This window comes from Plectropomus leopardus, chromosome 16, assembly GCF_008729295.1.
Source record: "Plectropomus leopardus isolate mb chromosome 16, YSFRI_Pleo_2.0, whole genome shotgun sequence".
Lineage (NCBI taxonomy): Eukaryota > Metazoa > Chordata > Actinopteri > Perciformes > Serranidae > Plectropomus > Plectropomus leopardus.
The window spans coordinates 5,504,172-5,527,632 of NC_056478.1; the positions used below are offsets into that span (position 1 = coordinate 5,504,172).

Consider the following 23,461-nt stretch of genomic DNA (forward strand, 5'->3'; position numbering starts at 1 on the left):
TCTGGAACTTTTAGTTCATTTCGCCATCGGAAGTCTGTTCGGGAAGTACCGAGTGTAGACTTGATAAATGAGACTTGGATTATACTGCACGAGTTGTGTGAGAGTGTGTAAACAAATGTTTTGATATAGTTTTGCTGTCGTTAAACACGGACCCTCAGGAATTCATCATGAATTTTCTCAGTTTTGGGATTTTTCACTTTTTCTTCACCGTGAAGACATGCAAGAAAAACCAGTTGAAGGGTGAGTAATTGATATACAAATGGTCATCTGGGGGGTCGAAGTATCCTTTAATCTGAAGATGTTATCCCAGTCTGAGGCCTCCCTGACCCCCGTCTACACACTCTCTCACGCACATACACACACTACGCTCTCCTACTCTCTCATCGTCATGTCCTCCCCTGAGCTTCAGATGGCTTACCAGGTCCTTAATCTGTCCTCTGAGTGACATCACCCACTCCCTGCACCCTTCATACCCTCCTCACAGGACAGCGGGGGAGAGGGAGGGGGAGCAGGAGGTGGCGCTGGTTTAGGGAAGGTGAATTAGCCTAGCAGTGAACCGTATGGGACTTAGCAGGAGCACGCAGGACGACACACTCCATCAGCGCCATGGCAGCGAGCACAGAGGACGGGGACTCACACATGGAGGAGCTGGTGGACCAGGGCCTGGGGATGGAGGAGACGGTCCACGGCCTGCTGAGGAGGCCCTCGCTGAAGGAGAGCTACCACAGCGACTCCCTGCTGGCGCCTGACACTGACTTCATGACAGGTGAGCGAGTTAACTCTTTAACACCTACAGCAACATCAGTTCTCTTGTGCTGCACTCAGATGCCTTTCACAAAACCCTCAACCTCAAAAACACCCCTTCAAAAACATGAAAAAAAGAGCAACTTGGCAAGAAAAGTCAAACAGCAAAGAAAGTTCTAATTCTTCTAATTATATATTTGCTAAAAATTTCTTTAGGTCATTTGCTAGAGTGTTTTATTTTATTTTTTTCTCATTTCCCAGTAATTTTTTTTTTTTTTACAAATTTTTGGGCATTTCTTGTTAAGATGCTCATTGCCCTGTTATGTTTTAGAAGGAAATCAAGCCAATATGCTAAGTTTCAAAGGGTTAAGATGCTAAACGGTCAGTTTATCCAAAATACAATAATATTCTGTTAATATAGAAAAACTCTGATATACTATGTAGGTTTTTTTGGGGTTTCTTTTTATTTCAGGTAAATTTATTTTCTTTCATATCTTTTTTTTTCTTTTTTTAAAACCTAACCTAACCTTTCTTGCTAATTTTGAAAATTCAGATTTTTCCTGTTTTGGAAATTTGGCGCATTAAAGCCCTCTGAAACATGGTGTCAGAAAACACTTCTGGCACTTTTTGGTCATGCATATTAGTACTGGTTTTAATCTCACAGGGCAGCAATAGTAAAAAACATAGTGACTACACTTTGTACTAAACCTGTTTGAAAGCAGCATGAATCCAATGAGTGGAAAACCACATTTCTCCAATTTCTTTGCAATATAGATTTTCACTTTCAACCTGTTCAATACTTTATTTAAACAAGCAAAACGTAAACACTACTCCTGTACACCTGTAGACTCCACACAGTCAAACTGTTGGTGCTGTGGAATGTGCCGCGACTGAGGAGATTTGGGGAATTGCCCCGTCCCGTCCCCTCAGGATATTCGTATCAGTGGACTAATATGTGAAGGATGGCTTGTGCACACATGGCCTGTATGTGTCAGCATGCAGGGTGCTGATGTGAGCAGACAGATGCTGTTCCTTCATTCAAGAAACACCATCTGCAAGCAGAGATTAAACACTCTGCTGGAGTTATGCCTGCATGTATTTTCATTATGCTACGATATGAATTTTGAAACTGTTAGCGGTATATTGGCGGTTTGTACATGTGCAAATGTGTGAGGCACTGAGATAGACTTTGTGCATGTGTTTGTTTGTGTGTTTACATTTGCATGAACGGCGTCCGCGGAGCCTGCCTGTTCTTTGTATAGCCGAGTTAGTGCAGAGATTGAGCTTTGGGCTGCTAATTCCCTTTTACAGCACTGGGATTATAGGCTATTCTAATCCCAATCCCATATGGGGTTTGTGGAGGTGGCACGAGGATGTAGTCACAGCCAGGACAAGAGGAGAAATAGAAAATCACAGGCCTACACCGAGTCGCAACTCTCCATGAGAGGCAGATTACTGCTGGCGGCATGATTATACTGAAAGTCTTCACCCACAGCAGATCAGCTCTGTCAGGAGGAAAAACTCAAAAAAGTTATCTTTCCAAGAATTAAGATTTTAACACTTTAAACATGCATCTTGAAATACCATAAAACCTCAGGTTTATATTTGGGACAGGTGTCATATGGGATTGGATTTTAATTTCTTTCACACAAAACAAAGTATTATACAATCAAATTATTTATTTAACCTTTTGAAACCTTGGTAAATTGGTTTTATTTTATTCAAAAACATCGTAACAAGGTAATGAGCAACAACGGAATATATGACCCACAGGTTAACAAGAAATTTGTTAAAAGTACAAGAAAATTACCTGAAACTTTTGCCTAAAAGTCCAAACAAACAAAAACAAAAAAAGAGAAGAAACTAAAATAAATAAAGCAAGAAATGATATTGAATAAAATGATTAAAAACTACAATAATTCTATAAAATTATTTTAATATATAATTATGAATATAGTGTTCTGGACATTTTTTTCCCTAGCGTATATTTTTCTTTTTTTCACTAATAGTCCTCTACAATTACTTTTCTCTTTTTTGCGTCTTTCTTATTTAATGTATACTCATGGTTTCAGTAAAATTAACTGAATTACGAAAAGACCCTTACTGAGTTACCATTGTGAGTAGTATTTTTTGCCCATATCGATAAAAGTTTAAACATATATACATACTGTATGCAAGATATAAGCTGCTAAATAACTAGCTAACTGTAGCTAGCAGCTAACTAACTAGCTAACTGTAGTTAGCAGTTAACTAACTAGCATACAGTAGTGAGCAGTTAACTAACTAGCCAACTGTAGCAAGCGGCTAACTAAATAGCTAACTGTTGCTAGCAGCTAATGATATCTAACTATATATTTCGACTAACTATTTCAACTGTTTAGCTATTAGCTAAGCCAGTTATTTTATCTATGTAGCTTTAACTTTAGCTAAGTGTTTCAACCGTTTAGCGATTATTTATTAGTTATTTCAATGATTTATTATTTTTAGATAACGATGTCAACCGTTTAGCTATTACTTTTAGCTAATGTGAACTGTTTCAATTATTTACCTATCACTTTTAGGTATTTATTTATCACTTTAAGCTAACTTTTTCAACTGATTATCTATTACATTTAGCAACCGTTTAGCTATTATTTTTAGGTAAGTGTCTCAACAGTTTAGCTTTACTTTGAGCTAATGTTTACTATTTAAACCATTTAAATGTTAGCTATGTCTTTTAGCTAACTGTTTCAACAATTCATTTAAACGGTTGAACTACTAGGCCAACCTTCAGATAACCATTTCATTCATTTATTCATCATTTTTAGAAAACAATTTCAACTGTTAATTCATCATTTTTAGAAAACAATTTTAATTGTTTAGCTATTACTTTTAGCAAACTATCTCTGCAATTCTGCTATTAATGTAAAGTATTTCAACAGTTTTCCTCTACTTTAGCTATTTTACCCATTACCTTGAACAAACTATTTCAACTGTTTATCTATTATCAAACAATTTTTGCAACTTATCCATCTATTTTAACCATATATCAAGTTCTGCTTAAACTTTGCTTGTTAAGTAACGTTAGACGTCACGCTCTTAATTATGACACGTGGTATTTAGGCATTATATACGTGACTCTAGATGGGAATATATTTTTTAATCAAATCAATTAAATTTCTGATAATTTATTTATTTTTTAATTAGCTGAGCTGCTTTTTATGAACCCTATAGCAACTGCAGATGTATCGTCTTGGGATCAATGATTGGGAATCATTAGTTTTGATAGGTAAAACATACACGGACACAGATTACGTAAGTAATCCCTTTTCCTCATTATCAATTTGATCTGCAAACTGCAGGGAAATCATTCTTTACCGCATTATTGCATTTCATACTTAATTCCTGTGTTTGCTTTCAGCCTTTGGTGTTAACTCTACAAGAACAGCAAAGCATTATTTGTTTATTTTTCTGTATTTGGCCTCTTCATCATCCTCCCTGTTACTCAGACTGACCTGCACTGTGACCTCTGTAACTCTGTGGATGAGCATGATGTTTACTGCGGCGGGCGCAGCATAAGACCAGGCCACATTTCAGGTTTATTTCTGCTGTTTCCTCTCTGTGTCTCCATCTCTCATAGTGACATGAGGCTTATGTGTGGGGGCGGGGTCAAAGAGGCTCAGTCTAAGGGATTATCATTGTAGTCTGCACACCCACACACACACACACACACACACATGCATGTACATGCACACACACGTGCACAAACAATTTAGGCTGAATTGGACGAGTTTTTAAGCATTATCAACCCCACCCCCACCTTTACATAAGCACACACCCTGAGCAAAAGGGCTTTAAGCGCTGTCATACACATCACCACGTCCCAGAGTGTGTTAGGCGACCACCAAGGAAACGTGAGCGGATCACAACATACTGTAGATGCTGTATTACAGCCTGGATGTAAACAGAGGCGGACGACACATTAGAAAGGCTGCTCTGTGAGTGTGTGTGTTTGTGTGTGTGTGTGTGTGACACAAGTGGAGCAAAGGAGATGAGATCTTAGTGGACGCCAGCCAGTGGATCAGAATCAGATGGAGGGAGAGCCGGCCTGTAAGACTGGAACCAGAGGAGGAAAGAGGAGCGAGAGAGTGTGCTCGCGAGAGGAGAGGAAGAGGAGGAAGACGGCTGGTGTTGTGGAGGAGGGCCCAGCCAGCCAGCAGAGGCACCCTGACTGCTCATCAGGGTCCAGTGTCACCCACGGTATCCACCTCTGAACTACTGTTACTGTGTTGGACCGATGATTGGCAGCAGTGAAAGGAAAAAATTAGAAACTGAGTGAAAGGGAAATTTTAGTTTGTTACAGGATGTGTGCTGTGCGACCTTTGTTTACATGCTGCCGTCTGATGACCAGCTGTGCTGTGACCTCATTAGCTTGATTTCTTCTACGTATCAGTGGATGCTGAAGAGCTCATCCCTTTCTCTGATTATGTTTACATTTTGTTGCCAAGCGAGATAAACCTTAAAGATGCATTTATGGTAGAATTTCAAAAAATGATCAATTTTTTTACTACAAGAGGTAGAAAAGTGTCAGTACATTTTGGCGGTGAAAAAGGAAGATAAAACATAGGCATTAATTATTATTATTATTTTCAGTGTCAGTTATTCTATGCAACATTTCTGTCACTGTCGCTGTTCAAGGCAGAAATATCGTGCCATTATGCTGCCTGATGGTGAGATGGAAGGACAGAGTTGTCTCGCCTTTAAGCCGCCTCGGGAGGTCGAAACAGTGCCGAAACATAGTCTGTATAAACAGGACATCCAGCCGGACCGTACGCAGGACAGGTGTGAAGTTTTGATGTGTTATGTGCGCGATCCACTGTGGGAGATTTAAAAAGCCGCTGGTAACAGTTAGCATGTAACTTTAAGAGGAATAGTGGCCGTAAATGTCCACAAATTGGGAAAACAATGAGGTCTGGGAGCTTGTTAATCTCTGAGTAAAGGACGAGATCAGCTGCTATAAAACAGAGACGGTTATGATTCCTATTGCCATGTTATGCCATTGTTTTTCTTTCTGAAGCCCTGCAGACGCATATGTTTTCTGACAAACTAGAGGTTGATGCTGTTGTGTGAAATATCATGGCTCTTTTGGTTCCACAATGCAGGCATGCTGTCTAAAATCACACACTGGATCAGCCAGTCATTTTGGTTCTGTGACCTCCTCTTCCTCTTCTTACCCACAGTCCTTCAAGAGTGGCATAAGGAAAAAAATTAAAAGGCGGTCATTGAAAAAGACATCCAAATGCTAAAATTATCAAAATAATAATATTAAAAAAATGCCTTTGCATTTATTTGTCGGTGCAACTTTTTTTTCAGTGCTAATGTTTCTTTTTTTAATGCTAATTTTTATTTTAGATGCAAAATCTTACTGTCACTGTTCTAGCTTCATACACTTCCTCTGTGTCAGTGTTGTTTTAGTGAGCAGACGGTTGACTTTCTTGCTTTGTGGCTGCAGGATTGTTTTCTTTCTTTGCATGGTTTCATGATGAGTCAACTGCATGTTTCTTGGCACCTTTCGTTCCCTCTCCCCGTGTCTTTGTGGTTATGTACTGTATGTCACTGACACCCGCTGTTGAATATCAAGCTCTTTCTAACTAAAATCTAAAATCTGCACATTTTAACACATTTAGACACCGTTTGCAGGCTTGCAAATATTCAATGAATGCCTTGGATTATTATGCTTTTTTTAGTGGACGTTAAGCATGTCATCAGTTATGTAATGTTGACAAAGCATAAAAAACAACATAATCCTGGTGAAAACATGTCACGCTATGTCTATCTATCTATCTATCTATCTATCTAGTTTTCATCCTGTTTTCTGTTTTCTATCTTTCCTTCAGATGACCGCAGCTCGGCAGCCAGTGGTCTGGACGTGGCGGACCGGCTGACCTACCTGGAGCAGAGGATGCAGATGCAGGAAGATGAGATCCAGCTGTTGAAGATGGCTCTGGCTGACGTCCTCAAGAGGCTCAACATCTCCGAGGAGCACCAGGCAGCTGCTGCTGCGTCTGCTGCTGGCAGGAGAGCACCGGGCGCCAAAGGTGAGAAAATATCTGCATGTGGATTATTTTCATAACCCATGTGTTAATTTGAGGCCAGTTGGTAAAAAAAACAATGTTTAACACCGCACACTGTTTCTGTTACGGGGTATAGTCATCAATTTCTACTGGGAAAAACAAAAGCACTGTCCTTTTCATGTTTTGGTTGTGCAGTGGTTGACATATGTTCTCTGTGCTTTAAGTCATTTTCCCCGATGATCGTATCAAATAACAGAATTACATAGTGAAAACAAACCTTATAGGGAACCAATCCAATCACTGATAATATTATTTTGCCATTACATTGTTCATTTAATATATACATCATAATTATAAGTTGAAGCGCACAATTGTGTCTATTTCCACTTTAAAACAGCACTGACTGTTTTAGCTTAAGTTCAAGTGAGAGCCATATTATTAATAATTATTGATTTTTGTAAGTGACAGTTATCATTTGTTAGTCAACATGCATGGATTTTATGATACACAAGGCAGAGGTGATTTGGTGTTGCTATTGTATGTTCAGCTGACATCTTTGTCTACATTTGAGGATGTCAGCTAAGACGTATACATGTTAGAGCTGTAAATCATGATTATTTTCATCATCAATGATTCATTTATTGCCCTGATTAATCAATATTTTGTTTAGTTGATAAAATGTCATGAAAAAAGTGAAAAAAAATGCCTTTTAGAGATTACTTCAGCCAAATGTGATGTGATTAAATTGCTTGTTTTGTCCAAAAAAAATCTCCAAAAATATACGGTCACAAAAGACAAAGCAGCAAATGCTCAAATGTGAGATGCGGAAACTAATGCCAGACTCACCCCAAACGACTTTACAAACAAATAAAGTTACATAAAAAAATGTCCATTGTCAGAATAATTTCATGGGCGTTTTGATGAGTCGTGACATGCCCTCAGATTATTTAGTGCATGATGGTCATTAATCTCAGTCTGAGCTGTCGTTAGTCAGTCTTTCTCATTTTGACATTCTGACAAAATCAAACATGTTTAATTTTATTGCAAGTTTTAGTCTTGGCTCAAACAAAAAGTGAAGTTCTCACGCTGAAATAGTGCAGGTAACCAACAGAGGCTGGAAGAGAGATGAAGCAACAAAATCCAAAATGTAAAATTTGAACACAAATACAGTTGATCTTTATGGACCACAATGATGCCGAATTCGACAAGAATACTGTTGACACTGGACACATTTTATCATGTGCTTCTAGAGTTTTGTGTTTTTGCAACACGTGAGGAACTGTTAAAATGTCACATTTCTTAAAGAGAGTTTGGTGTAATATTTTCCACCAGGAGCAGGACGGGAAATAATCTCATAAGGAATTCAGCTGTGATCTAGCAAATAGTGAACTTGCAAGATCCTCACTCTTTGCAAAATGTTATTGCTTGAAAAATGACGACAATTATGGAAATGGTTGCCAATTAACCTGATCAACTAATAAACTGATGGTTCTAATTCTTTTATACGGTGTGTATTATATAGACAGTAGTTTAAACAACCCCATTTCTGAAAAGAAATGCTGGGACACTGCATTAAATATTAATAAAAACTGAATGCAATGATTTGAAAAAATGATTTGACCTATATTCACATGAAGACAATAAGACAAAGATACATAATGATCAAACTTACAAACTTTGTAGTTTTTATGTAAATATGCACTCGTTCTAAATTTGATGTCTGCAACATGTTCCAAAAAAGTCAGGACAGGAGCTTGTTTACTTCTTTGTGGCATCAGTTTTTCTTTTAATAATAAGTGTTTGAAAACTGAGGACACCAGTTGTTGGAGCTTTTAACTTTTACTAAGACTAATGTCTGGTTTATATTGCATGTGAATAGCTTTATTGGAAATACTTTCAATAAAAGACATTTTCATGTGCTGAATACTGAATACCCCAGTGTGTGTCGTACAAGATATTCAAATCATTACATTGTGTTTTGTTTATTTATGTATTTTGTAGAATTTAAGTTGTAGAAAAAGGTTATAAACTTAGTGTCGACAGAAATGTGGTAAGCATCAGTAAAGCATCTTAAAATTTGTCAGTAGTTTCTTCGGTGACTGTATGTAAACAAAGATATTTCTGAAATTTGGTTGAGGAAATGTCCAAATAATTCTTTGCTTTTCATGTCTATAGTTTCACCTTTTTAACCTCCATTCACAAACACTGTGTGTGTGTGTGTGTGTGTGTGTGTGTGTGTGTGTGTGTGTGTGTGTGTGTGTGTGTGATTACAGCCCGGCCCGTGTCTCTGGCTCTGCCCTCCAGACCGCCCATGGTGACCTCCAGCGCTGCTTCCGTGAAGAAGAGCTCCACGCTGCCCTCCAGCTCCACAGCCAGGAACTACAGCCCAACACCGCCCCGCAGGTAAAAAATAAAAATAAATAAATAAATATTGCTGCTGCTCAGTCTGCAGACAGAACATCATCTCATGCAATAATCTAAATCTTACTTGCAATATAATAGATTGTTTTTTTTGTCATTTTTGATATTTTGAGTATTTCATTCATGAATTAACTGAGAGAAAGATCTTAATTAGCATTTGTAAATCTGTAAAACAAAAAGGTTAAAATTATTGATTGATTTCTTAATGAGGAAAACAAAAAGGCATTCCTGTCATCTCTGACAGCACGCATCATAAAACACACACAGTGTTAATGGAGTACAGCTCTGATCCAGCAGCTTAAAATGAAGCTTCAGTCTCAGATCTCAGGCTTCACTTCTCATTATTTCATGTGCTAAAGCAATCAGCAGACACCCTCCATTATCCAAGAAACAGACAGATTCCCAATAATTATTCCAAACACTCGTCTTTATTTCAAAGCAATAAAGCGAAGAATCGTTCCGCGCTCTTCCTCTCTATTACCTTTCAAATGATGCTGCCAGTAGGTAGCATTAGTCAGAAAGCATGATAGTTTGTCTCTGTGGTACCTTAATGTGCTGCTGCTATATTAGGAGTACGCTGGTATAATTGCACAGAGAGAAGTTAATCTCTGTTCACTTAAGGCTGTCTGTTCAGTGTTCGGATGAAGTGTGAAGCATCATCATCATCATCATCATCATCATCATTAGCAGCAGTGGTTCATTTCTCTCTGCTCTCATCTCACCTTTTATCTACACTAATTAATCTCTCCTCACCTCCTGTCGTTATTTCTCTCTCTCACATCGACATCCGCTTCTCTTTCTCTTTATTACTTGTTGCCTCCAGCTGCTTCTCATCCGTCCGTGGCCACATCTGTTTTCATTCAATGTCCTCTGCATGAATTTATTGCATAGATTTGAAGTAAAACACATTCAGCAGCCGGACGACCACCTCAGCGGGTCCATTATTACAGTAACACGTGCGCCGCCAAGCATTGTTCAAAACTGCAGCAGAAATATGTCATTCCAAGGAAATGTGTTTAAAATTGATGCATTAGACATTCATATTTCACCGTCTGCACCTGTGCAAATACTTTCACTCAATATGTGTAATATACATTTTTTTATACTTTTGCTGCAATTTTTATACTTTTGCTGCATTTTTAAAAAATAATTTTGCTGCATTTTTCTTTGTACAGTTTCTTTGAGTTCCTTTAAAAGTGCTTCATAAATAAAATACATTTTTATTATTAGTACTGTACTTTTCATTTCTATTATTATTATTATATAGAAGTGTAGAGTACAGTACTCTTTATATTAATATGAAAGTAATTTAAAAAAATTTTTTTTTTTAGTGAGCCTGAAGCAGCTTTGGAGCACATTAATGAAACATAATAATTTTGTCAAGAACTGAATAGGTAATTGTCAGATGTGACTGATATTTAAATGTTAATATTTAATGTTGGAATTGATTAAATAAATAAAATACAGGGCGCCCAGTAGCTCAGTGGATGGAGCGGGTGACCCATGTACAAAAGGCAGAGTCCTTGCTGGTGGCCCTTTGCTGCATGTCATCACCTCTCATGTTACATTCTGTCCTGTCAATTAAAGGCAAAACTGCCCCCCAAAAAAGATCTAAAATAGATAAATAAAAGCTCGCCTTTTTAAATAAGATACTGTTTATTTCTTTAACTAATAATTCACATTTCAGTATTTTGCTGAATTTGCATTGGACTGATCGGATTATGTAAAGTCAAATTACAACAGCTTCTTGTGTCATGGCGACACATGCAATTTGGCATCGTGGAGGAATTATTATGATTCTGATTATGGTGGCCAAATTTAAGATGGATCTGCTGAATCCTCTAATACCTCTTTTCCACCAAATCGCTCTGGTTCTCGAAGCGTCCCAAACCATTTAAAAAATGCAATATCACAGCAGAATAGTAATCTACACACACACACAAAAAAACAGTTTTTGGCTATTTCATGCCGGGACCTTATCTTAATTTTAATTTTTTTTTAATGCAAAACTTGAAGTGAACCACTGGAAATTACAAAGAGAAAAATTTAAACCACATACAGCCAGAGAGATGGTTTGCAAAGTGCAATATTTAAGTGCTATGAATTACTTAATTCATGTTTAACTTTAAATATCAAGATTTTTGATGCCATAGTGCTGACTTGAAAAAGACAAACAAACAAAAAAAAACTGGCAACAATATATATAGATGCTACCAAGACGAAGTGGTGAAAACATTTTTCATCTCACTGTAAAAGTTTAAATTCCCATCAATCTTGTTGCATCCTATTAAAAAAGTAAACTGCAATTTCCATCAATATTTCTTCATCTTAGTTAGTAGAATTTCCATTGAGATTAACAATGTGGCTTATGAATCTTAATTACAGTAATGTTAAGACTGTTAAACTAGATGCATATTGAAATAAATGTTGAAATAAAAGCTTAAAACAGAACAGCCATGAACATACATGATTTTTTCTGTTCCTCTCAGTGGTGTGAGGAGCCCACCAGGGAGTGTGAAGGACTCTAAACGGCCCACATCTGCAGCCTGTAAGAAGCCTCCAGAAGGGTGAGAAGCTGATCTTGCATTTTAATCCACAAAACAAATGCTTTTTTCTGTGTCTATCATTATGTAGCCAAGTTTAAAAATGCGCTCTCACCACTTATATCTTTAATTCCTTGCCTTTTCTCCTCTTGTTTTATAAATACCTTTTCTTTTTTTCATGTACACTTTTTGCAAACTAAGGCATATAGGCTCTTATACATTTCCACTGATTTTTGGGTGACCTGTCCAATCAAGTCAGAGTCAAATCTCTCAAATTAAATCGAAGATTCAACCTTAACGTCCCGTTTTATGTGAAAACACCTCAAACCACAGAGAAACATTCTCAAAGCCAGCACTTTAAATCCACGATGCACTTTAAAGCTGCTGCTGCTTTTATTTATTGACATGTAAGACACACTTTGCATTATCGTTACCATTATCATGATCATTATATAATTACTTATGCTTAGAGGTACTTGCCACTGTTTGATCTTGTAATTTTTTTGTAGTTTTACTGTCTTTTTTTTTTAAAAATCTTTTTCTTAATGTTTTAACTTAACTTTTATTTCATGTTTTGTTATGTTTGTGCCATAGACTGCACATACAGATCTTATATCTTATTTATGTATCTTTATATACAGTCTATTGTTTGTGCACAGCTAGCAGCCTGAGAGTAACCAAACATAATTTCATCTGCAAGGACAAAAGAAGTGTTTTATGTCTTGAATTCTGGAGGATGTTTAACTGTTCAGTCAACCTGAAACTGATTTTTTTTCTGTGTCGCTGTTTGTCTCTCCTCCTCTTTTCCTCTTCTGTTTCCATATCAAATCCTCTCTGTCTCATTATAACAGTAGCAAGTCCAAGGAGGCTGCAGTAAACGTAGGTAAGTGAGCAGCTCTCCCTGCAGTTTTTTTGTTGTTTTGTTTCTGGCATCATCCAGCCTCATAACAAGACTGTGAAATACAGCAGCTGCTGAGTCGGCCTTTGTTTAAAAAAGTGATTTAGCGAAAGCCTGACATGACAGTGGCTTTGTTTGCTGCATGTAAGTGAGATGGAGCTCTGTGTTTGTGTGTTGTTTCTGTGCAGGAATAAGGCGTGTGACACACTGCAAAGGTAGGATTCATCCCTAACAATACACATTAATACACCGTTTGGAAAAGTCAGGAGCATCATGTTTGAGCTGTTATTTTATCCTTCATTTTTTGTCACATCTCACCATGACTTGTGTGCCTTCCCCTCACCCCTTGCACCCTTTTTCTTCTTCTTCAAACCTCCTCACCACCTGACCTCCGACCTCCGCTCTCACCCTCCCCGCTGACCGACGTCACATCTCGTCTGTTCACTCACCCTCCTCACCTCATTTCACCACTTCACTTAGTGACTATGCAGATCTATCTGAGCCCCCTCGCAAGAAAGACTGGGTCTTCTGAGACCGCCAAATCCACGGCCGCGGTGCCTGCCAACAGCAGGCCCACGGCCGCTCCCAACAACCCTCAGGCGAAGGGGGGCAGCAAGCCCGAGGGGAGGAAGACGACCCCGTCGTTCACCTTAAACCTGCAGAAAACCACAACCAGCCAGAGCCCACCGCAGGAAACATCCAGCTACAAGAGCCCCCTCAAATCGCCCAGCCAGTACTTTCAGATTTGTTACTGAGGCAGGAGGATAGATTTGTTACAAATTTGTCCGTGCCATCGACCCCAAACAAATTAAAGAGCCTCAATCAACCACTTAAACAGAAACTGCAAATTAAGACTTTCTTCCAGTGTTGAAAAAAACATTAAGAAATTGATTTTAGCTCAGTCGCCAGAAGAAAATGTTGGCGTTGTATGTTTCTGCAAACCACAGTTATGTTACATTTGAGCATTTCATACATTGAAATGCTCATTTTTAAAGTGACTTAGTTCAGAATATGTGTATAAGAACTAAGTTTATAATCAGTCCAAAACTAGTCATTTTATAACTAGACAATAACAGATTATATAGTACAACAATATTAGATTTCCAGTCCCAAATGTTTCACCAAACATGAGTGTTTTTAGTGAGACTTTGACAGCATTTACATCTGTGACTGTACCACCAAAACTGAGCTATTTTTGGTGATTTTTGGCATTTCCAGCAGAAATTGTGCCATCAGAAGTGGGTTATTTTCAATGAGACATTGTGCCATAAAAAACTGTGTTTTTTAGCAAGACATCGGTCTCTTCTTCAGTGGTGACTGTGCCACCAAAACTGGCTATTTTTTACTGAGAATTTGGCTGCATTTCCTGATTCTGCCACTAAAGCTGGACGTTTTTTGGGACACATTGGCAACATTTACAGTGCGATTATGCCCCTTACTGAATGTTTTTTTAGGAGGACATCAATGGCATTTTCACCAGCGATTGTGCCAACTGCTGAGGGTGTTTTGGGAAGCGATCAGCAGCAATTGTTCTCCAACTAGGTATTTTTCAGTTAGACACCTGTGGCATTTCTACTTGCGACTGTGCCACCAACTGTTTTTTAGTGAGTCATTGTGGTATTTTCAGCAACGATTGCACACCCAAAACTGTGAAATCAGTGGCATTTTTAGCTCTGACTGTGCACCCAAAATAAGGTGTTTTAAGCAAAACATCATTTGCATTTCCAGCTGTGATTGTGGCTCCAAAACTGTGTATATTAACCCAAAACATGATATTTTCCTTCCCATAACCAAGTGGTTTTTGTGCCTATGCAGACGTCAACCACAGCTTTGTTAAAACGTAAACACAATGACACAACAATTCTGCGATTTGCAGAAACGTACAAGCCCAACATTTATTCTGACGATTGTTTTGTTAAAAACAAGGATGAGTGTACTGCCTCTACTGCAGGGATTTTCCTTTGTAGTACATTCGGACTGTTAATTTCAGGTATGTACAACATGAGCTCTTACAACATTTCAAAACACAGGTCTGAGTAAATAGAGTGTTTAATGACATGATTATTTGTTTCAAGGATAGTACAGTATGAAAGCTTTAATTTATTTTTAGCCTCCTCTGAGTCCGCAGTAGTCATAGATCCGTCTCCCACGTCTGTGTTTTGTTTCACTGAATGCCTGTGTGCACTGTAAACGTTCCCTGCGTCGCTGGCGTTTGTAAGGCGAGGATGTGTGTTTGTAGTCATCTTTGAGCGCTGACTGTTTTATGTCAATGAGTGTGTGTCACTGGGTGTCTCCTTCCTGCGTGCTGTGATGTTTTTAACAGTTTTGTAGTTAATGTTCCACTTTAACATAAATAATAAACAGTGTGTATCAAATTCAGTCCAAACGGCTCATTCTAGTTCAGGACAAATAAAAAAAACCCACTATGATCACAAATGGGATGACTTCTCTTTGTGTTATTTGCCATTAAGTGTGTGTGTGTGTGCAGGGTTGGAGTTCTGGCGCCTTATTGATCCAGCTAAATGAAGAGTACTTTATATTCCAGCAGAGATCCTGTTTCACTGTGTGCTGCGTTTTTCCTGCCGGGGTTGAGTCCAATCAGCCCCTTGGAGAGCGAGAAAAGTGCAGTCACCTCAATCAGATGCTGAAGCTTCGCTCTGACGAGGGAAACGGTCTTTTACAGAGTGACTGCAGGGAATAAATGGTCACTGAACGTTTTGATGAGCAGGAAATTGCTGTAAATCATGAGCCATGACCTTTTCAGTTGCATAAACAGTCAAATGAAGACTTGTGGAAAATGTTAAGAGTTTTGCCTGGTGCAACATTTTCCACTCCAACTGTGAGAAAAACTCCACAGCATGAGCTTTTTTTAGGATTTGATTCACTCAAATAAAGCTTGAGTCTGAAGAGTAACTTTTTTTTTAACCACTCTTTTCCCTTTTTTGTGTCTAAGTGACTGACAGTTTTTGAAAATTGGTCCAGTATTGAGCGAGTGTTAAAACGGGCTGCAATATAACCACCTGGGGCAACATGAACTGTGAATGTACGTCCACTAAAAGTTATTGTTTTTGCCACTTAGATTATTATTCTAAGTCTCTGAAAACATTATGGAAATAATCCCCACAGAGATAGACCTTCTTGTTAAAGAGTAAGATCCTTTGTTTAGCCAGAAACAGCCCCAAAATTATCATCAAACTCATCAGACTCCATTGAATAAACAGTAATTTACTTCTCTGGGAGAAAAAAAAATAAATTTATATATGTATATATATATATATATCATTATATGCACAGATGTTTGACATAGTCAAAGATGAAGGTGAGGACTTCAAATAGTCATGGGACTTTTTTCTTTGCTCACAGCATTACTGGGACACTGTGGTGATCCAGTTGTATGCCTCTAATTGGTTAATATTTATTTTGGTTGTTATAAATATGTGCAATATGTGCATTTGCCACAGGCCTTTTCATTTTGTATAACTCAAAATAATATCATTGTTTACATTCAAATAAAAAAAAACTCTAATTAAATAAATAAATATAAAATTAAAAATAAATACATAAAAACAAATAAATACATAAATAAACAGTAATTTTATCAACATAAAACAGAATCAAAATTCTAAATAAATGTCTAAAAAAATCTAAATAAATGAAAGTCTGCATATTTTCACATCAAAAGAAGTATTTTACTGCTGGCAAGGCAGTATTTTCATAAACTAGTCCGTCTTTACAGTAAAAAAGATGTAAATACTTTTGTACTTGGTCCCACATGACCAGAGAAAACAGAGAAAAAACGATGTGCCGTTTGCGTTTGCTCAAGAGGTCGGAATCCTACAACTCCCAGAATTCATCACGTCCGTGGTGGATGACGTAATGAAAGCGTCGCCGTTTTTCGGCGGGAGTCAATATGGCAGCCCGGTGATAATAAACAATCTTAACTTTCAGCTAAAAGGTAAGCTAAAATATGTTTCTAAAGACATTTTAAGCGACACAGAAACAGAATATTGGTTCATATTTTATCAGCGCTGCTTAGTTTTAACATTCGAGCTCAGTATTTTCAGCCTCCATTGTTACTAAGCAGTTAATAGTGTGATACTCGCTTTTTGTTACGAAATTCTCGAATTACAACCAAACAGGACAATAAAATATGTTTCTAAAGACATTTTTGTAAAGAAATAGGCAACACAGTTACATAATATCTGTTTATATTTGATTAACACTAAATACTTTTACAGTTTTATGTGAGTTTAAGAACGTTAACCTACTTCTACTCTTTTTGTATCCTTTATAAGGCCATTATCTGTTTGGAGACTAATAATTAGGAAAATGAACGTTAATATTTAGATTAAAAAACATGTGTCAACTTAAGGTGATATGTGTTTTTGTATTTGGTGAAAAAAATCAGTCAAATGTAAAACTGACTGCCACTTTGACTTCATACAGTTACAATTCAGTTCCACAATTTATTTATTATTATTTCAAATGTGCAATATGGTTTTTAAGGTGCAATAATTCTCTGTATCACAATATTCACTGCAATATTTGGTGCAATGTTTCTATTTCAACCACAACATTACTCTATGTGATTACTCATATATGCAGTATTCTTAAACTCTTGAATGTATCATGTCATATTCAACATGGTACACGTTTTATATTTTGTATATATTCTTATTGCTATCCTTTCTCATGTATAGATTGTTCTTATTGTAGCTTTGCACACATATTTGTGTTCTTATATTTTTGATACTTTTTTTACATACTATAATTCAAATATTTACATGCTGTGCCAGCTGTCTGCTCTTACTGTATTTCTATTTTATATTCTTATATACTGTGTTGGTGCTTATTTCTACTCGCTATTATTCTTAATGCTGACATCAGAGCGATTGTAACAAATGGAAATTTCCACCTGGGGAAAGATAATATGGTTTATAGTAGGATTTAAAGTGTCCGCCTGATGAGATTCAAGAGAAGTGGCACCAATGCAAAATTCAAGCGCTATCACTGATAAAATGATCATTTCTTCTTTCAGAGATGAAAATTTGGAAGTATAATCTGTGTTCCAGGCTATGCGTTCGAGCAGCAGCCCCAAAAGCCAGGAGATTTGAGCGGAGTGATGAGGAAGACGATCTTGGTGCTGGTAAGATAAAGAATATTTTACTGTAATTCACTTACACGTGCTATAAACACGTCATGATACAAAACTGGTGGAACCAGAGCTGATTTTTGAAACCGTGGAAAGACGGACCAATGTGTTTTTTATGTGTTTTATTTAGTGACTGTTGACTTTGAGTATGTTTTACATTGATTAGATAAAATTTAAAAAAAAAAATTTAAAAAAAAAAAAATTTAACCCTTTGAAACCTGGATTGAAATCACGCGTCTTGTGTTGCATTCAGATGTCTTGCACAAGTATATAAACCGTGAACCCTGAATTTAAAAAAAAAAAAAAAATCTTTCAAAAACATGAGAAAAAATACAATGAGAAACTTGATAAGAAATGTTATGGAAATTGCAAGAAATTGGTAGTATTAGAATATTATTTTTAAAAAAGCTCAGAAAAAAAATCCAGAAACTTCATTTTATCTTCATCATATTATTTATATTTGAAATTATTTTCACTGAATTACTATAATTTTTAAGCAGTTTTTAGGGTCATTTCTTTGTTATTTTTTTAAAAAAACAAACTTTTCTGTTTTTTTGTTGTTGTTGTTAGTGGATGTAAATTGATGGTGCATACAAGTGGTTAAATAGCAGCCTTTTGCACGCTCCTTCTCAATAATGGACCAATAAATTGTTGTTCCCATCAGTCATTTAGACACAAACACATGGCAAAATAACGCCCATTTTAAAAAAATACTGATCCTCTGCTTACTCATCGTCAGATTTTGCTGATTAGATGCATTAATCCTGATGCAGAAACCGTTTTGTTCTCGTTTGGTTATATAATATTGTGATATCTGTCACTGTGACCTTTCATAAACTTGTGAAGGATGTTGAAGTGACTCTAAGCTCCACAGTCTCAGCGCCCTCCTGTGGAGATAAAAGCCGTCAACAGGCTCATCAGAGTAATAATGTGGAAGTTAAAGTTGTAACCAGTGAATCCAGATCAGCTAAATAAAATAACAGTTTCTTCCTTTACAACGAGGACTAATTTTTTCATTATCGTCAAACTGGTGTGACCTGAAAGTGGGTCCTCAGAGGATCCCTGTGCTCTGTGGAAGTGAGGAGGACCTCTGCTGGTGTGAAGATAAAACTGCTGCAGGCTGGATTTTAATGCTTCAGATGCTTTATATTAACCCCTTGAAACCAGAGAAAATTGTTTTAAATTCTTTAAAAAACATGAGAAGAGGGTGACAAGTACCTTAACAAAAACTGGCCCTACGATTAGCAAGAAATTAGTAAAAAAAATTACAAGAAATAAAAAAAACATAAAGGAAAGAAAAGTAAAACAAACAAAAAAGATATATATTTTTCTTTTTTTCTGTTATACAATTTTAAATCTTTGATCCTGACCTGCTCTTGAAGATACGTTCATGTTCTTTTTTTAAAGAGATTTAAAGCCCAGGCTGTCCAGATGCTTTGCAATAATTTTTTTTATGCAAATAAACACATCTGTAACTGCATCATTCCAAACACTATTTACAATAACAATAAGTCCTTAACTTTGAGAAACCTCAGATGAACTGATGTCCTCCTCGGAGGTTTAACTGAGCCTGTTTGTCCTCTGTGTGTGAGAAAGCAGCAGCTGGCTGCCGCACACAGAGACAGATGTTAGCTGGTCGACAGGTGTTTGTGTGCGCCACTTACACTCTGTCTGTCCTGTAATATACAGAGTAGCATTGTGTCTACGTACTCATGAAAACTGTGGTGATGTACAGCAGATTTAAAGACAGTAAATTATCATATCATGAAATATTATGGAAACATAACAGATGTATTAAATGGAAGGAAATATACACACACACACACACACACACACACACACACACACAAACACACCATACAACAATATAATAGTATTTCTGCAGGGTCTTAAGGGCTTAAAGTATTTGTGGTAATCATAGTATTTCATATCCAATCATATATTCCTGTGAGGCTTTTAATTGTTTTGCAGATGGATCAAGGGCTAGGTTTCATTTCAACATTTTTTTTCACAAAATTAAAGACATGTCAACAGTGCATTTAATTTTGTAAAGATAAGATTACATTTTATTTATCCAGGGAGGAAATTACTGCAGCAATTGCAATACAAAGTCAGATACAAATTGTGCAATATGCAAGGACTAAAATAACATGGCAGAAAAAGAAAATGGATAGCAATTATAATACACAATATATGGAAAACATAAAACTAAATATAAACTAGGTAACAGTAAGGTGCAGAATACATGAACTAGCATGCAGTAATGTTCAAAATATAAAATGTACAATATTAAATAGGTGCAAGTTATTATAATTTAATTATTATTTTTTGGGGGGGTGGCAAAAAAATAAATATGATACAATATTTTTATTGAAGTTTTGACAACAAAAAAATGCAGAAATGATTGAAAATTCAAGAACTGATTTTGGACGTATAAGAAGAGTAATTTGATTGTGTTGAACCACCATCACTCGGAAAGTGAAAAAAAGGAGTTGACTGAAAAGATGAAGTTATATGGATAACATAAAAGTATTACACCTGCCTTTAAAAAAAAATATTATTTTTAATTAACTATTTATTGTCATTTTTCATTTTATTTATTTTTTAAAATCTTTTTTGTTGTTTTTTTGGTTTCTTTTTGTTCGTGTTTGGGAGTGTGTGACTGTGTGGATGGGGATGTATATTTATATATCGATGTGCAGATTTTCTAACACCACCTCCTCTAATAAAGAACAGTCCCTTATAGTTGCAGTGTGCGTTTGTTTTTGATACCTGCCTGCACGGTAGCTGCATAACCAGACCGAGGGCGCTACTGTGCAGCAAAACCAGCAAGACTTGAATATCTCAGCACCTCTCTCTCTGTCTCTCTCTCTCAGCCTCCCAGCGGTTGAAGGGAGGAAAAGATGGCACCTCAGCAGCCGCTGTCAGCCACTCCGCCCGGCTCCTCGTCCTGCGGACAGCGGCGTGCTTCCCTCTGAAATGGCCTCGACCGAACCACCAGCCGCCTGACGAGACCCCGCAGAACATTTTTACTTGTATTTTTTCAAAGACAGACCTGAAAACTGTGCGCATCCGTGTAGCATTTCTCCACACCCTGTCGCCTTTTTCCCCTCAACCCGCAACATCTGCACACCCAGCCGGCTGCAGGCTCCGCGGGAAGCGTCGCTGTTTTCACTCCAACACCCAGAGCTGCTGCTGGATCGTTTTTTAACTAAAACTCAAGGACAAATCAGTGACAGGAGCCACCATTCAGACGCACAGCGGAGGAAGATGAGGTAAGCATGCGTTGCTCTTTTGCTGCACAGACTGCTGTGATTGTGCCGCGCGTTATTATGGGATATTAAAGGATATAGCGAGATAAGCCCAAACATCCTATTAGCGGACATACTGTTGGTTTCATTGGCGCAGTTTGATTCAAAGGCCTGTCATGTGCACGCCACCGCAGCACAAAAAGGTGTATCACTGGGAGCACGCGCCTGTATTGACCGGCGGGTCACCTGTTGGCCGACAGAAATGTGAACCTTTAAGAGGAGCTGCTCTCACGTTAAAAACACAGCGCGAGGACGCGAGACGAAGCATCTCTGACTCCCAAGCTCGCTCTGTGATGTGTCACGTGGAGGTTGTCTGCAGAGAAAAAAAGAGGTGTTGTCATGGAAACCGGTCTACACGTGCACAGCTATGATGCCTAATTGCCACACATATCTGATCATTAGATAAAAAGCATGTGTTTGATCTTTTTTTTTGGGTCATGCATACCTATGTATGCGCACTATGAAACCCCACATGCACGCGCGCACACACCTTCCCAGCTGAGAGCCAATCAGCTGAGAGTGCTTATTACGCGCATCCAGACACAGCTGTCTCACGGATGCAAAAACAAGTTTTACTGGCTGGCTGTAGGAGCCAATCAGGTGAGATGTTACTGGAAGCCGGGCAGCCAATCAGCTGGCAGCCTGCTGCTACACAGATGTGGGTGGGGCGCGAGCACTTGGCACAGGTTCACCATGAGCAGGAGGAAACCCAGAGCTGCCTCTAATTGCTGTTGGCTTTGAAATGTGTGTGTGCCCCAAGGTCAGAGTGGGATTTTGCCACCAGCATGCTGGAGGTCAGTGTCTCTTTTAACAAGCTCCCCCTCAGACTCACACTGTGTTTATCTGCTGTCTGTGCTGTCCTCTCTGCTCTGTCTGTGCTGTCCTCTCTGCTCTGTCTGCACTGTCCTCTGTCCTCTCAGCTCTGTCTGTGCTGTCCTCTCTGCTCTGTCTGCACTGTCCTCTGCTCTGTCTGTCTGTGCTGTCCTCTCAGCTCTGTCTGTGCTGTCCTCTCTGCTCTGTCTGCACTGTCCTCTGTCCTCTCAGCTCTGTCTGTGCTGTCCTCTCGCTCTCTGTCTGTCTGTCAGCTCTGTCCTCTCAGCTCTGTCTGTACTGATGGTACCAATTCATGCATGGATTCATGCCTGTGGGCAGAGCTTTTTATCCTCATGCATGTTAGTTTTTTTTGGCCTGCTGTGTGAAAGATAGTAGTACATTACACAAATGTGCATAATGCATACATTTTAGTAAGATTATGTATTATATGTATATTTATTTTCATTTTGTATTTTGATTGTGTATTTTAATCTTGGAGCTCAGCACCCATATAAGTCTAAAATACATAATGTAAACAAAATTGTTACATTCATACTATTATGTGCAAAAAATGCGCAACTGACACCTATTAAAACTGCATTTTTTTTAACCCAATGCCAGCAAAGCATCGAAACATGCTTTGTGTTATTTCTGGGTGTCATTCTGGGCTTTTGCCTTTGAATTTGTCATTTTTACTATATTTCACCAGATTACTTAATTTTTTTTCCTACAATATTTGGCATATGGAAAAAAATACATGCTATTTTCCACTGATGCACTGTCACCATTAATGTTTTTGCAAAACATTGACATATCCCAGGCTGTAATAATAATAATAATAATAATAATAATAATAATAAAAAACATAATTCTTAAAAAAAACAAACTAAAAACATAGTGCCATCATTATAAAAACCTGACATTTAAAGGGTTAGAATTCTGAAAATTAATAAATATTTGATGTTTATGAATAGGACTGATGTTGGTTAAGAAAGTTAATGAAAGTAGAAAATAATATTAATGTATAATATTTATTAAAGCTTAATTTTGAAAAGCACATTTTGTGCTCAGAACGATATATGTGTGTGTGTGTGTGTAATATTAAAGTGGGCCCTATGGTGACCCCTGATATATTTAATATAAATATACAAGTGACATGTTTTTTGTATATTTTGCATCATATTCAGTGAAAAAAATAACGATAGAGGACAACTGATAAACTGCACTACATCCTAATTTCCATAGTAAACTGTATTTTTCCATTTAGTGAATTAGAAACTGTTTTGTACCAACAGAAAACAATTAAAAAACATAGTTTTCTGAGCTGTTTTACCACCATCCACTGTCCTATTTTTATTTTTTTTTAGGTACGAGTGAATCCTTCATTTCCTTCGTGCATTGCATTATGGGGCAATAGTGTGGATCAACTTATATCACGGACTATTTCAGTATAGTTTAATTTGCCACTTGAAAAATAACTACTTAGAACTACAGCAGTATAAATGGGATTTTGGCACAGGAGCTTT

General features: G+C 37.5%; 1 protein-coding gene across 1 annotated transcript; it reads left to right on the forward strand.

Annotated features, from left to right (window-relative positions):
- Positions 1-547: 547 nt before the first annotated feature.
- On the forward strand, positions 548-13,476 carry LOC121955111 (echinoderm microtubule-associated protein-like 1). The gene is made up of 7 exons (XM_042502914.1): positions 548-766; positions 6,621-6,821; positions 9,071-9,200; positions 11,708-11,785; positions 12,616-12,644; positions 12,848-12,874; positions 13,140-13,476. Exons 1-7 carry the CDS (start codon positions 607-609, stop codon positions 13,412-13,414), a joined length of 900 nt encoding a protein of 299 aa, XP_042358848.1. The 5' UTR covers positions 548-606; the 3' UTR covers positions 13,415-13,476.
- The last annotated feature ends 9,985 nt before the right edge of the window (positions 13,477-23,461 follow it).